At 36.9% G+C, this 17,384-nt stretch overlaps 1 protein-coding gene across 3 annotated transcripts in view; it reads right to left on the reverse strand.

The window, feature by feature from the left end:
* The window catches only part of LOC126924568 (suppressor of lurcher protein 1), a 530,829-nt gene that overhangs the window by 5,219 nt on the left and 508,226 nt on the right, over nt 1-17,384 (reverse strand). For all 3 annotated transcript variants that reach the window (XM_050739228.1, XM_050739229.1, XM_050739231.1), the window contains exons 11-12: nt 15,067-15,274; nt 8,723-8,967 (exon numbers count right to left, since the gene is read on the reverse strand). In XM_050739228.1, coding sequence (XP_050595185.1) covers nt 8,723-8,967; nt 15,067-15,274 — 453 coding nt within the window. The remainder of the gene's footprint in view (nt 1-8,722; nt 8,968-15,066; nt 15,275-17,384) is intronic.

The raw sequence follows: 17,384 nt of genomic DNA on the forward strand, positions 1-17,384 counted from the left end.
TGTATCGTTATCATTATGCTCGTAAGTAACAGCTCCTTCCTATACTCTCGTTTCTTCCGTCCAATCATTGATACAAGTTTACACGCGCTGAAAGCGCGTTTACGTTCCCGTAACAACGTATAATGCGATACACCTTTACAATAGGCGAAAGGATGGAACGTTTCTCGCGTTGATTTGCATCGCAAACGAGTTGCACGGATTTTCGTTCCGTTGTAATACAGATATTGGGAAAAATCCTGTATCGGGGCACGCTCGAAGGGGGCACTTGCAGAGTAATTGCATTCGAAAGCACGGTCGATAGCAGAAGAGAGAGAGAAAAAAAAAGAAAATGAAGAGGGAGGGAAAGAAACGCCGACTCGAAGCGAGCAATACAGTGGCTCGCAAAAGTATTCGATCGTTCGAAACTCTTTTTTGTATAGATTATAAGAGATATTTTCTTTCATTAACGCCGTCGTTACATCGATGAAATTTGAAAGCAACGAAGATGCGCGTACGGAAGTTACGAGGTATTCGTTGAGAGTATGCGTTTCGCGAAGATTACCAAAGTATTTGAACGGACAGTTATTCGTTAGATTATCTTTAGCGCTAGTTCTATGTTCAAGACTTTTCTATTAAGATTATACTATTATTCGCGCTGTATGCTAATTTTCTATTAAGCGTACGTTTCCAATAAACGCCATGTAACTTTTATATACGGTCTCAAGATGCTTCGAAATTTCATCGTTGCAATCGCCGATAATCGTGTCTCGTCGCGGTGCCAGCAAAGTTTGAAGAAGCTTCGTAAAATGCACGTAATGTCTAAATAAATGATATATTAGGTCGAAAAGTTTCTTTCGTTTTACGAGGAAATAATGGATGCACGTTTTCCGTTTTATATCGTTTTATCGAATTACGTATGATCCATTCTGTTCTATCAAACTGAAGATCACAACGTTCGACAGCTTAGGTTTCACGTTTGTATAAAGATACGTTGTTGTAAAAGACGCGTCTGTAAAAGAAAGACACTTTCCGGACAACCTAATACATTCGCAAAAGTCTTCTGTAGTAAACGCTGGAATACTTTCGCGTGTCACTGTACCTTCGCTTTGTAACGAAGAGAACGTTACGCAATGTTGTGCCGTCGTGTCGCGGTAAATATCGAAGATCAATGATATAATTAGGGATATCGAATCCTTTAAATGCATTCTGTCGTCTTAAAGAACGAATCGCCGAAGAGAACGCGACGCTGTACGCTTTGGAATATATAAATACGATGTGCCTGTGTCCTATTTACAGTTTGTTGCAAAACAATGGCGTCCAATTCAATCGTATCAGTCGCTCTCGAAGCGCGACGCGCGTAATAATTGGCTCTGTTTAGTTTCACCGAATTCTCTCTTTTTTTTCCCCCCTGTATTTTCCTTTTTTCCCGTCTCTCTTTCCCCCAACTTCTCTGTCAGTTCCATTACCAGCCGGAGTCTGTGCGAGGATATCGGGTTGAACGCATTAATTACTTTCATGATCGACTAAATTGCACGGACTGATGCCGGCGAATTGTATTGTTTTGCTACCGTACTCACGCCATTGCCGCTGCACTCGCTACATCCATGCAATTTTCCTTTTAATTTAGCTTGCAATTTCTTTCGCGACCATTTTTCCCCCATTCTTATTCGACTGAAAAATGTTACTCTCTATCGACAGACAAATAACACAGTTCAGCATCGATTGCTTTCACTTTTTCTCGCAAAACCGCTGGAAATAGTTGAAAATGAATTTAACGTTCGAGCTGTTAAGCGCTTTATGTATGTGCCGTTTTAGATAAACGAGAAGAATGTTGTTAAAAGAGAGTTAATCGCTTATAAATGCGCTCTATACGATGTATCGCAGAAACGAATTGATCAATATACCGTTTCTTATTATACAGGGATACTGAATCTTGATCCAATATCTGGTAGAAACAATCTTCCATATGCATTCAATTATTTTCTAATCTATCTGTGTAGTAACTTGTATTATTTTACTCTTCGGCAATATGAACGTCGTACAATTTTCTGCTATTTCTATTAAGAATTTTACAGTACAATTTCCGTAAAGAAGGCGAATTTACGCAACGATTATGTAGCATAGAGTAAATGGTAAAAAGTGGAAACATGACCAGGGATACGAAGAATTATACAATCACAATTTTCATTACGCAATATTAAAAATTAAGCAGTATTTCGATATCGATAGAAGCTGTTCACTTTAAATTAATACGATGCTGTACACGAGAATCCTGTCCGATGCGTATCCATGAACGTCGATACAGTGGGCGTTTCGTATTTAATTGTATATCATTATATAAATCAAATTCGTTCATTTAATACACAGACACGCTATACATTTAGAAGCCTTTGATCAGATACGTCATTACTGGCCATCGGTTTGCTATTAATTCCGCGTTTCCTGCCATTGCCGTTTGAAAATTCTTCTGTCCCAGTTGTTTGTTAAGGTTTACTTGTTGATCCTCCAAATATTTCTTTATACTTTTTCTTTGTTTTAATGACATCCTATTGCGAATCGTTCTTACGCAAATTTAATTAGTTTTAACGGGCGAATGGCAAGCCAATTTCGCAGATTATACCGTAATCCTGTTAGAGTAATATCGATTCCATTTAACTTTCACGGGATTCAATTGTACAACCTATTTCGATTTCTTTCCGCGATTAATACGTTCGCCAATTTATTCATAACATTCCACATTATGGGACGTGAACGAGAGCACGTGAATTATTACGCGCAGTAATGAATACTGTCTGTTAATCGCCACTGATTACGTCGGTAAATCCGAAAACGAATTTTACGCGTTCGATCGTTTAACAGGGAATTTTCATAACCGAGAAAGTTTACAACGTAGAAAACCTAGTTAATACGCGTGGATGTTCATACGTTCATAGGAGATTTACGGATACAAGAACGCGCACAGAATTCGCGTAAAACGCAAACGCTCGCAGATATAAAGATATCGATAAGAATAATTTTCGAATCGTGGAAAATAAGTTTTTAGGATATTTCGAATATCGGAAGACGGCCCGTGGTATGTGAAAATTTCCAAATGCTAATATACGATTCGACTGTTCGATACGAACGACAAACATCGATGTAAGTAAATACGTTCGAGTGAATTTCTCTGAGGGAATCGAAGGAAGAGAAGAAACGTGGCCCTCGTAATTTCTATTATATCATCCCAAGGGTTTCCGTAAGATTGTTCGGCTTCCTTTATATCCGGGAAACTTGATTCTTGTCTTTAGTATTGGTCTGCGTTCCGTGCTTTACATCGCATCCGAGTTTAGAGGAACGGCGACGAGTATATTCTCTGCTTTGACTTCGCTGCTCTTTCTATTTGGATTTTTTTTATCAAGCGCAGACACATATAACGTGTGTGTAATATCACGAAAACGAAAGAAGAAAGGCCTTTTGTTTCATCCGTAAGGGAAACTTTGTAAAATAAAAATGCGCGTGCACCAACGTATTTCGAATGTAAACGTTGCCTCAACTCGAAACTTTTGTTCCATTGATATTCGGCTGTTATCTCTGTAAAACGCTATCTTTACAGCGCTGTATTCCGAACAACTGTTGACTATAAATTTTCTTCGCTACGATACTGATAATTATTCATATGCGTATATGTATGAATATTTGCATCTTTCGCGCAATTGTACTTTATATACGTATCCTACATTTTTGTACGCGCATAAATGGCTTTCGTAGTATGGAAATTGACTGGATACGAAGGAGATAGAGGCGGTTTAAAAATTCGAATGATCGAAATTTGTCGAAGTTAAAGGCGAAGCTATGGGTTGGCAACTAAGTGGTTGCGGATTTCGTCATTAGGTGGTAATGACAAAATCCGCAATCATTTGGTCGCCAACCAACAATACATAGGTGAGGTGTTCATACAGGAGGAACGCGGGAAAAACGAGCTAAGGGGAAGAATTGCGATGAAAATAAGCCAAGAGTATTTGACCGATTGCACGTTATTGGAATTCGTTATTAGAAAATTGAAATTTAATTAACTGTATTAATTTACAACGCTATTAATTTATGATTTTGTGATATATGGTTGTCCGATTCAATTTTGCGGTTCAACGATAAACATTGTTACAATTTCCATAAAATTTACTTCACTGTTTATTTATTTCTATAGCCTATAGTATATGTAAATTTTATTCGTATTTACGTTTGCAAAATAATATATTTTCTCTTCCACGATTCGACGATAAAACAGGCAAAGTTCCGCAAGTATATTTTACCAACAAACTGTCGATTCTTCTGCACCTATGAGAAATTTAAAGATACAAAAATATAGAAAATATTCAAACTAACGAAACAAACTAGCGAAACAATTCCATGCTCAAGTTCCATTTGTTTAATCGTGTTCATAAGCCCATGAATTTACCAATATTAAAACTATCTACAAGTTGTACGTTATTTTTCCTATCTAATAGAAAATTCTAAAATTGTAAAAACTATTCGCGCAATTAGCTGCTACTGTCGTTAATAGCTTATCGTGCAAGACGAATGTTCATGTACCCAATTGTATTTTTCTAACGTTAAGAAACGTCTCGAGCTTGAGCAAAATATGAACAAAATCGTACGATTCTTCGTATCAACTTCATACGAAATTCGTATTAAATTTCATATGAAATATTTGTTTAAAACGTTAACGTACGTTTTTTTAAGGTAAAGCGAGGACGAGGTGGAAATGGAAATAAATTCGAGAATAGCAACAGCATTGAAGTTTTGGAACATGAGGATCCGGGCACCGGTATCCGCTTTCTATTCCACGTATCGCTCTTGATTCGTTCGATTTATGTACGATTAAAGCAAACGAATCCATCTTCCGAGTGATTTAATAATGGAAGAAAGTACACAAAAATTCGATTTCCTCTATCAATATCTGCAGGGCAACACTGGTCGCTCGTCTATCGCAAATCCTCTTATAAATCGTGTATAATCTTTTTTACACTAACGCATGCTTCCGCTGTTTCGGATGTAAACTGTCGATTATTCATGGGATTGCACGATAAACCGGTGAGTATTTGAATCCGATGAGAGGTTGAATTTTTTTAAACCCATAACCAATGTAGCCTTTCGTTTCGCGAACACGGTAAACTAGTATCAGAAAAACTACGGAACCAAGAAGCTTAAGCATTGGCAATTACGCGAATAACAACAAATTTTAATATTATCATTTGTCTGTACATAATCCTTGTCTCGTGGTTTTGGATGGTTTCCGGTTTGTACATCCCTCTTTTCTATGTTATAAAAAAAAAGATGTTAAATACCTAGTAAGACAAAGACATCTTGATTTATTCGAATCTTTATTAAAATCAAACGAGATAACGCCTCGGATTATTTTTATTGATTCAAAACGAAATAAAAGCTCGCTATTGTTCCTGATGGTTTGGAAAATACGTTCTTTAAAGAGCAATATGTATATAAAAGTGATACGAAAGGGAGGAGACAATAAGCTCGTAATTCGCTAAAAAAGGGAACAGAGGAAAGTTCGTCGAACTTGCGCGTTTACCTGCTTTGCGTGAAAATATTAAAACGCACAGTGCACGCGTCTCGTGACGCGCAATCGCGACCGTATGTATGTTTGCATTGGAAATTACGGCCTCGGGAGCCTTGCTAGCTCGGTATCGCGTTACTAAAGTTAGCATTAACAGTAGAGAATTGATTGCTTCATTAGAACGTGTGCGTCGATAACGCATCGTTAGGAGGTTTTGTAATGCGTGACTGCGTTATGTTTAACCTAGATTTTTTAATCGCGTCGCAGTAAATACATTTCACTGATGTAATGTTAATCTTACTACGTTTTTTGTGTCATTTTCGAACGAGTATTTCTCTTATAGAAATCACAGATTATATAGTTGAAGATATTAGGTTCATGCAGGTTAGGAAACTTCATCAATTCGAGGAAAATAGCGATGAAGATTGTCTTAGAGCATTAAATGTTCCTGCTTTGGTCGAAAGAAAAGCAAATAAGCTGATAGATGCAAATTTCGGGTCGTATTTTTCTTATAGATATCAGAGATTATATAGTTGAAGATATTAGGTTCATACAGGTTAGGAAACTTCTTCAATTCGAGGAAAATAGCGATGAAGATTGTCTCAGAGCATTAAATGTTCCTGCTTTGATCGAAAGAAAAGCAAATAAGCTGATAGATGCAAATTTCGGGTGTGTTTTTCTTATAGAAATCAGAGATTATATAGTTGAAGATATTAGGTTCATACAGGTTAGGAAACTTCTTCAATTCGAGGAAAATAGCGATGAAGATTGCCTTAGAACATCAAATGTTCTTCTTCCGGTTGAAAGGAAAGCGAATAAGTTGATAGATACAAATTTCGGGTCGTATTTTTCTTATAGATATCAGAGATTATATAGTTGAAGATATTAGGTTCATACAGGTTAGGAAATTTCTTCAATTCGAGCAAAAAAAAAGATGTAGATTGCCTTAAAACATCAAATGTTCTTCTTCCGGTTGAAAGGAAAGCGAATAAGTTGATAGATACAAATTTCGGGTCGTATTTTTCTTATAGATATCAGAGATTATATAGTTGAAGATATTAGGTTCATACAGGTTAGGAAATTTCTTCAATTCGAGCAAAAAAAAAGATGTAGATTGCCTTAAAACATCAAATGTTCTTCTTCCGGTTGAAAGGAAAGCGAATAAGTTGATAGATACAAATTTCGGGTCGTATTTTTCTTATAGATATCAGAGATTATATAGTTGAAGATATTAGGTTCATACAGGTTAGGAAATTTCTTCAATTCGAGCAAAAAAAAAGATGTAGATTGCCTTAAAACATCAAATGTTCTTCTTCCGGTTGAAAGGAAAGCGAATAAGTTGATAGATACAAATTTCGGGTCGTATTTTTCTTATAGATATCAGAGATTATATAGTTGAAGATATTAGGTTCATACAGGTTAGGAAACTTCTTCAATTCGAGGAAAATAGCGGTGAAGATTGTCTCAGAGCATTAAATGTTCCTGCTTTGATCGAAAGAAAAGCAAATAAGCTGATCGATACAAATTTCGGCTCGTATTTTTCTTATAGAAATCACAGATTATATAGTTGAAGATATTAGGTTCATACAGGTTAGGAAACTTCTTCAATTCGAGGAAAATAGCGGTGAAGATTGTCTCAGAGCATTAAATGTTCCTGCTTTGATCGAAAGAAAAGCAAATAAGCTGATAGATGCAAATTTCGGGTCGTATTTTTCTTATAGATATCAGAGATTATATAGTTGAAGATATTAGGTTCATACAGGTTAGAAAACTTCTTCAATTCGAGGAAAATAGCGATGAAGATTGTCTTAGAGCATTAAATGTTCCTGCTTTGGTCGAAAGAAAAGCAAATAAGCTGATAGATGCAAATTTCGGGTCGTATTTTTTTTATAGATATCAGAGATTATATAGTTGAAGATATTAGGTTCATACAGGTTAGGAAATTTTTTCAATTCGAGCAAAAAAAAAGATGTAGATTGCCTTAAAACATCAAATGTTCTTCTTCCGGTTGAAAGGAAAGCGAATAAGTTGATAGATACAAATTTCGGGTCGTATTTTTCTTACAGAAATCAGAGATTATATAGTTGAAGATATTAGGTTCATACAGGTTAGGAAAATTTCTTAAATTCGAGGAAAATAGATAATTATGAAGATCGTCTCGGAACATCAAATGTTCTTCTTTAGCCGATAGATGGAAATTTCAAGGATCGTAGCAGTTTAAGTATAATGATATATGTAACAGGAAATAGTATGTATCGTAAACAAACATTCTGTTAGATAACAACGTTCGGATATACGGATAATGTATGTACCGATATTTATTTTCTAACGAATACGTCCTCGGTTAGACAATATTATTTATCGTGGAATATAAATAACCGGACAACGTTACACTGACATTCATTTCTTATTTTGTATATTTCTTGTAGATTATATTTTTATATAGAATCTTTTGCATACAGAATTGTTACGTTATCTTAATATTTACTGTTTTCACGTCGTTTAATATCAAACGTGATTCGGTCGCATATATCGTATCTGTGATCATTCCGATATGAATTGATTTTAAAATATTTAACAGGGAGTCGGAAACACCGAACAGCAGTTATTTGTATTAATTTTTAATTAGAAGTATTTGCCCCGTTTTATAGATAGACGTCGAAATTATATTATTTGAAATGATATTCGACTCAATTAAACGTTTATAATTATTTTAATGCGTTTTTATACATGTTACTCCGCGTACACAAATTTCATTACTTTTTACGTATAAACGTGCAAACATACGAACCGAGTTTCCATATCATCTCCGTTATCTCGCGCATACATATATTTGCAAAAATTGTAGAATACGTTTTTCGTTGTAAAAAAATTTCTTGCCTTTCTTATGCCGTAATTATATATTTTGTATGAAGCAGGGATATACCATGCGCCTTCTCTCTTTCTCGTGTATGCTTTAAACAAGGCGTATTTAAATTTCCTTTTGTACAATCAGGATGACGGGATTACATTAATATTTTAGAAATTTTATTTTAATTTCTCTGTCGTCGTACGGAAATTAACCAGAATAGAGTAGGGAAAAAGAAAAAAGGGAAAAAACGCCCGAGCATTGTGTGGGGAACGTAAAAATTCGAGTACGAGAGAAAGGGGACGAAAGTTGCTCGTCGAGAAAAAAAGGAAGTTTAGTTTTACCTTTTAACGTTGACGCGTTACTCGGCGGCTTTGTTGTATAATTTCCTTCCTCGTCCATAAACACATAGCTAGCGTTAAATCCTGTTCCATCGTATCTGCCGTTGCTTTTAAAGGTTACGCGAAAGAACTTTCTGTCGCTCTCCACGTCGAATTCCTTTTGTTGACCGCAATGCCTCGAATACTTCCGGTCCCTAGACATGTAATTCGAAAATTCGACGAAGTCGCTCGCAGACACCGCCTCGCAGCTGTAACATTAACATCGTTTATCTCAGAGATAAAAAAATAGCACTCGTTTTTTAGACTCTTCCGATAACTTAATTTTGTTTAAGCCTGCTGTCCGCCTCTATATCATCCGAAATGCACGTCGTATTTCGATAGGAAATTATTAGAATATACATACGTTGTTTTCGAATATTTGGTTTTATCATTTCGTCGTTCTCGTACCTTTTGTGTATTGCACGATTTTCACGAATAAAAGAGTTGCAAAAGCATGATATCTGATAAGATACAAACGCGAAGAAGAAGCGAGGAAGACAGTAGGTTTCAATGGAGAACAATGATCGCTAAACATTATATCAAAGAGATTTTAAAAAACGGAGGATTAGAAAATAATAATTTAAAATTTGTTTTACTTTAATTTTAAAGTGCATTACGAATGTTTATCATTCGTTTTGTTATCGGCGACTGCCATCGATAACGATTATTGACGGTGAAAATATTTTTCAATTACCGGTAACCATTCTTGGTGTTGAAAATGTTTCTCAGTTGCCAGTAACCTGCGTTATTGGCGGTGAAAATGTCTTCCAGCTGCCAGTGGCCAGCAATATTGCCGGTGAAAATGTTTTTCAGATGCTAGTAACCAGTATTATCGAAAATGTTTTTCAGTTACCAGTAATCATTATCGATGGTAAAGAGTCGTTTCTTTGGAGAGTCACAGGTTTTCATTGACATTACTGATAATTATCGGTATCTAGAGGAAAGACGTCAAAGTCCTCAATTCGTAATTTTTTCCGACGAAGCTAATTTCTAGTTATTCGTTGAAAAATATTTTGACAGTGAAAAGTTAACGTTAAGGAAGTTACATCAGGTTGTCCGAAAAGTTTCGTTTCATAAGGTGATAATAGATGAACAACAACTTCTGTTTTATATTATTTTATTTCGTTTTATTTCTATTATTATGTTCGCGCATAATTCAATAAACCAATATAAAACAAAAAACATTGTGCGTCTATTATTTCCTTATAAAGCGAAAGAGACTTTCCGGACGACCTAATACACAAAAGTCAGCGAAGTGTGTGCATATAGAAGTTGCATATAATTAACAAACAAATCTTCCAAAAGGTTGAAACATTTTTGCTTGTAGCGAAAATTCCAATACTTTGTGCTACCGTGAAAATTCCCTTCGAAACCGCTGACCTGCGATTTTCTGTTCTCTTAAAACGTCCTCTATAGATCGGTATAATCTTATGAATTGGATAGTAATACAATGTAGCAGGGGATGTTATTGCGTTCGATATTATACCGAAGAAACGACGAGGAGACAAGCGTATCGATGTCTGCGTATAAAACTACACACAATACGCGAGCACAATACGGAATCGAAGTTTACACAATTTTCAGAGTGTTTTATTACGGAAGTCTGGTTCTTTCGTTATGCGTATATACACTTTCGCAAGTTATCAGTTTTTTCAATGCTATCGATCGGCTACGATATTTAATAACGTATACATCGAGTATAATTTAAAGGCATTATTTGCTTCTAATTTCGCGTGCAATCATATCGATTAACAGACGTTGAACTCGTCTCCCTTCTACGATCGCGGTAGAAAATTGTTTCTGAAATACCGCCGCTAATTATCAAATCTTCAATGGATATTTTATCGTGGTATGGTTTGTTAAAGACCGCTTGCAATAATTCATCAATATGCGTCTCATAAATTTAATAGCAGCGGGAGTTAATGTTGCAGTAGAAACGAGTAATTGGCAATTAAAATGAAATAAAAACTGCGATTGACTGGAAGATCTTTCTCGTTCTAAAAATGTTCCATTTCTCATTCTTCCTTCACGCGATCACAAATACAACGAGGAGCAAATACTTTTACAGTCACTGTGTATATCTGTTGGTTTCATAAAATGATAGGAAATGTTGGTTTTCATCGTTAGTTTCCCATTAAATTCTATATTTTAATAATATTCGTGCCGTTGTTGATCGAATGTCGAATAAAAATGTAAAACGTAAAGAAAGAAATCGATCAAAGTGTTCAGATTCTTACGAACGACAAGTGAAAACGATCCACGGTGGCTACGAAAAGTATTTGCACGTATCCCCTTGTCCAATCCTTATCAAAGAAGCATCAAATTTTCGTAATCATATAAAGGTACATATCGCCAAACGATTGCGAAATTTGTGGGATCTAATTAATTAATGTATAAATGCGATAACAAATACAATAATGCGCAAACACCTTTTGCAAATTACTGTACACCAAAAGGACTAATCACGCTAGAAAGATAGAAACGTACGTTTATATTCCGACGAGGAAATTCATTTCTTCATCGGCACATACAATCTTACCGGATAAAGCACATATTTAGTAAGGTCATAAAAGTTTATGACATCACCCATTTCAGCAAGGATGACCGGTCCGCCGTATAACCGGGGCGCGCTTCTATTACGTATAAAATACAATTGCCGATGTATTATTCAGCGGTGCCCTAAGTTTGTCGTTCGTCTGGTAAATTTATATTTTCGGTAAGGTCGTGCGTTACGCAATCACCGGTAAATTGATATACATGGAGGACTAAGAACGTCGGCACGTCGCTGAAATATTCACCTTTCGCGGCGAATATCGAGGAGATTCGAATGATTTTTCTGGGCGCGCGTGCTCATAAATTGCTTTGGCGGCTGCGTGGGCCGGCAATTCCATAAGTAATTCAATCTTGGCTCTTGCCGCGCATAATTTCGATATCTGTACGTGTGTAAGTGCGCGGTCTCGCCTTCATCCACCGTATTTACAGCGGGAATATCCTTCTGGATATTCTGTTTTCGGATATTCCGGGGTAGCCGGCCTTCGTGCTCCATAAATATTCGCTGGAGGTTTTCGCCGGAGTCGACGAATTCCCGATTACGTAACCCGTGATTAAAGCTCGGCGGAACAGAGGCGGTCAGAAATAACGCTTTATTTCTGCAACGGCGAAACGATTTGAGGGCACACGGCCGGCCACGGTGTGCCAAGTTCGAGTTTTTGTTTGCCACGACCGCGCGAAAATAACTTTAATGGTAACGTGCAGGTCGGTACCGCCAACGTCACGTCACCACCGTCTGCTGGATTGCGGTCGCGGAAATATCAGAAATATTAGGAAGCCGCGACCGAAAATATTACGATTCCGTGTCCTGTAATTAAAGTCGGAAGGAAACGGCGATCGCGAAGAACGTACGACATCGATAACGACGATTTACGCGACCGTTTCTTCCGTGGAAGAATGCATTCGCTGCCTGCAAATAATATATCGCGCTCGTAAGAAATGTTGATACGTGAATGATGATGCTATTATCGTCGAAGCAGAGATGTATAGCATGCGAATCGCCCCCTCCACCGATGACATAAGTGGCAATTCCCGTGATAGATCATCATTCGGTTTTCACGTTTCCCAACATATATTTCGCAGTGTTTACTCGCATCCGGATTTACGGATAGGAATGTATCTTTTCTTCGCGAGACGGCAACGAAATGAACGCGCGCGGTCGAAGAATCGCGAGGTTCGCGTTGCACTTCGTCTAATTCGAGTCTTGTTCGAATAGCGATATTTACGGTGGAGAGAGAAGCAAAGAGCGGAAACGAAGTCGCTGTGCCCGTCATACGTGAATTTACTTTATCAGTAACAACAGACGCAAGTGCCTTCTCCTAAGGATTTTGATATCGGCCGACCTCGAGTTATTAAATTCAGGTCGTATTTCGCCGGGGAGAGCAGAATCGATGGAGTCACAGAGGCCTACTTCGTGCTTCCTCTCGGTGTTATTGTTCAAAAGTTCGGCAGAAATCGGCAAAACACGACTAATTAGCGGCTTCCAGTAATGAACGATGCGGTGTATTACAACGTGGTTATTGATGGCGATTTAATACGACCCAATTAGGTTATTACGTAAACTTCTTTTTTTCTCCGTATCGCGAGGCTACTGCTCTGTATCAGCCGTATTACGGTTTGCGATTAACATCGAAGGAACGATCGAGCATCTAAGGATTTGCCGCTCACAAGCATCTGGGCGTTTTCGTAGATATTAGCAGTAATATTATCTGAATTTTAACCAAATATTTAAACTAACTTTTTTATATTTTATTATTTACTATACGTACCATTACATGCACTCGCTATTTAAATACCACTGGTTGCATTAACGTTAGAAGTCCTTGCATCAATTTAGAGGATCCTTTTTAACGTAATTTGTAATTTAGGAACGAAAGAATCAAAGGCTTTCCAAGTGAGAAAATAGCGCTACAACGTGTTGCATAATTACAAATACCAATTTTATTATCGCACGTTGACGGCAAAGAAAGCGAAAATCTTATTTTGAGAAACAGCAATCGCGGCAATTGTTGAAACCATCTGATAAACCACGTAGCCGTAGCCCTTAGCAATCTGTTCTAATATCAGATGATGGATTACATCGAGCTCTTCCGTCTCTCATCACCGATAGTCGTTAATCAGCTGTGCTTGCTAATTGGTCAGCACGATGCAAATACTCTACGTTCCGATGAGCTTTTGGCCTATCGGTTACTGAATTCTCTTTGCATGTGAAGTCTTCGTCCCCGATAAGCAGCTTGAAACTTTGTCTGACGTAGTTTGATTTAGTGGAACGTCGAACTACATCAGGAAACCCAATCGAACTAGCATCGATTTGCTTCCAGTAGCCTTCTAGTTGGCTAAGGATACTCACTTTGTCTCACCTAGTCTCGTTGAGTGACGAGAAGGAAACGGAGAAGGATCGATACATAGAATTCTAGTCACGCTCGAATAGCTAGTTTATCTGTCCTGTCCGATGTTCGTGTTCCTTCCCATTTACGCGATTCGAAGGATTCCCCTTATGTGACTTTTATTGCCGTTTCTGATTTCGCTAGTATATACATTATTGATTTCTGCGTTTAAATATTCATGGAATAAATATTAACAGAAAGTAGATGAGTATCGTAATGGTAAATTTCATGGGAATACATGTTTCTCGTTGTTAGTAAAAATTAAAGGCACGATCGATTGTTTTTATAGTAATTTTATAGAAAAATCTCAGCGAGCTAATCCCCCGATTTTCGTAACTGACAGGATAAAATATTAATTTTAACGGAACGAAACGTAATGCGTGCCGTTCCATGTGACGTTTCTTCGCGTTTCTTTTAATCTTACTTTCCACTTTTCTCCCCTTTCTACCGTGCGTTTTCAGTTTAATTTTAAACACAAAATGTATTTTAAAAATCGAAGTAGTGAAAGTATCATCTAAATAAATTGTTACAAGCCTTCTTTGTCCAAATTGTTATGGATACCAGCTGATTCTTTTCTTTGTACGCCGAATTAATTTGTATAGTATTGTACGACGAATAGAATACCGGTACTTAAATCCGTCTCATCCGGATGGATAATTCTTTTCAAGTTATTTAAATGAAATACTACGGTAACGTGTACAGCCTTGAATAATTCTCCGCGACTCTGAATTCTTATTTAATTTATACAATCAGAAAATTATATCGCAAAATGGTAGGCTCTGCAAGTACAACCACGTCAAAATGAAAATCAAAGGACGTCTTCAACGTTTACAAAATTAAAAACTACTATATTATTCGCTTTAAATGACATTCAATTCCTACCAATTTTTTCTATATTTTTAAGTATCGTATTTGATATACACTATAAATACATAAGTATCCAGACACTACAGTAACAACAGATATTTAAATATACCTGAACAGCACGAATCAATGAAAAATTAGTAATTAGAAACAGCGGTTGCAGAAATTGATAAACAGTAAATTGAAAATATCCATCAAAAGGGGTAGTAATAGTATCTGGCATTTGCTACGTATATAAAATGACTACTTACGTGTCATTGTTTGCCTTAACATCGCAACTTCCCCATTCCAAAATCATTTTGAAAGTCTTTTTAACGATATCAGGACAAACAATTTGCAACCAGATATATAGCGAAATATTTTCCACCCACGTAACGCATCGTTGCATAACAACGATCATTAACACATAATGGTCTTCTTGAAAGTTGTAAATTATAAATCTAATATTCTATAACTACCAGGGAACGTGTAGGTAAAAGCATTGTCTCATCGAGTATTTTTACTTACGGCGACACGCCCTCCACGTCGAAGAAGTGGAAGTGAAGATGCACCCGCTCGTTTAGCTGGCCATTGAAGAAATAATGACATTCCGTGTCGCGTGGGTACAAGCCCGGGTAATTCGGCGAGGCGAACGTACCATTTCGTGTCTCGTTGCTGTTGTAAACAAACGCACAGGGGTATTGCGCCTCCTGTCGGCCTGTCGTTACGCCGAAGTCTAAAACACACGTTAGAATACAAAATGTGGCGTTAACGTGGCTTAAATCTGCTCGCAGCCGAGAATAAACTTGGCGCGCTGGTAGAAGTAGTCTCCGGGTGAGGCGCGACCAGTGGGCGCACGTTCCGCACTGTAAATATGACGTTTCTGAAGCTCGTTAATTAAATCGCACCTATTTCAAGTATTTAATTGCGGAAAGAAGGAAGGAAGGTAACTTTGAATCGGTCTTGGAATCACCTTTGTTCGACCTTTCTTCCACCGTGGTTCGTTCGCGTAATGAGAAATCGCTCAAAGAGTGCTTTGAATAAGCGAAATAGCGATTTCTTCGTCAGACGATGTTTCGACACGGCTAGAGAAAATGATCGAGCTGTCTTATTATGAATTTGAATATTTTGCCACTGATTAATGAAGTTGTTGAAATGGTAAATCATGTACAGTCGACCAAAAAGGTTTCCCCACTTTCCTTAAAACAGAATAACAAACGATTTGAGATTCTTTTGGTTTTAAATTGTTAGAAGAATTGGTTTATTGGATGAGGTGTACGAAAAACTGTTGAGAAAATCGCAACTGATCGGAATCACGAAGGAAATGGTAAAGATCACTTTTTTTAACTTCTTATTACCTTCTTATCCGAGAATTTTATCTGAAAATTATCATGCTTCGAAAGGTGTACGGAGACTTTTTCACTGGCTGTATATTATCGTTGAAATATTATGGTAACGTGTGTGGTTGTGCTTATCTTTCACAGTGTGCGATAATTATATGTACAATGAATTTAGGAATATACCACTATTACGTTAGTATAATACAAGTAATTTTTGTGGTACAGTATAGTAATTCACATCGTACGTAGATGTAATAGACGTTAAAGAAGATGTCAAAGTTAAGCGTTGTTGGAATATGTGCGGTAGATAAACTTTTTAAATGTTTAGTGTGATTAGTTGGTGGCAGATGTATGTTTTTGTGTGTTTGATGGCGAGAGCACTTTTATTGGTCCATAAACGTTGAAAGTAGAATACGGCGAGAGTTGGAAGTGGAAGGTTTTAAAGAGGATATTACGGACGAAATATCGCGGAAAATATCTGAAGTTTAAGTAATACAAGTAATAGTCTGCTTGTAATTACTTTATCTCAAAAAATGAAAAAGAAGTACGGCTACGTGTAAGTTACAAATAATTACTCAATTTGATCGATATAATTTAATTCGACCGTCTTGATATCGATGTTGTGCAACTTTTTCATTGTCATTTACGAGATACTCCTCAAAGCTGCATCTCATAAGTAAAAAAAGCTAAAACGTTTAGCATCGTTGTTTTTATAACGACGGATAAATTGAATTATAATAAAACGTAAAGGTTGAATTTATTGCTTTGGTTCGATGTCAATCGCTATTTTCGTTATTCGAAATATCAGCAGACGATAAATGGCCCATTGATCGTAAAACTGCACGAAAATTTTCCTATCTTTGATAATGAGAACGAAATCTGCTCTGCTTTATTCAGAAAATAATTTTACCCGGTCTCGTGTAATCAAATTGCAGGTCAGGCTAATTTCGTTTCATAGAAACTCTTATTAGCCGTTATTTACACATTATTTGATCACTTCGTGATGTTTGTGATTGCCTGCACGGCATTGCTATCCATCTGGTACGCTTAATAAATATTGACGTTCGCTAATGAACAGCCACGCGTCGAAATATAAAGCACCACTGTCATAATCGCTATATTGTAACGATGGGCATCAATAAACAGAGGCATAATTGCTTACGTATTATTAACTAGATGTCCGAAAACCAAACGGCAGGGCAACTGCTTTAATTTGTCAATGAATATACAACTCACGGGTGATTCTGTGTGTCTAAATACGAGAACGTGCAATCTAGCTTGATGTGCCAATACTTGAGCGCATAAACCACGTACCAGACATATTTAATATATCATGGTAAATATTGAGGGACATTTTCGTTGTTAATCGATAAGATGGTTTTAATATCACCAGTTTCTGACAGGCTAATGGTATTAACCGTAAAACGCCATCAGTAAAGAGAATCACGTTAATGCTGTCACTGGTGAAATCTCATCCTAAAACGTTCTTTTCTTTGCGAAGTCGAT

Source organism: Bombus affinis, chromosome 14, assembly GCF_024516045.1.
Source record: "Bombus affinis isolate iyBomAffi1 chromosome 14, iyBomAffi1.2, whole genome shotgun sequence".
In the NCBI taxonomy this organism is placed as follows: Eukaryota; Metazoa; Arthropoda; class Insecta; order Hymenoptera; family Apidae; genus Bombus; species Bombus affinis.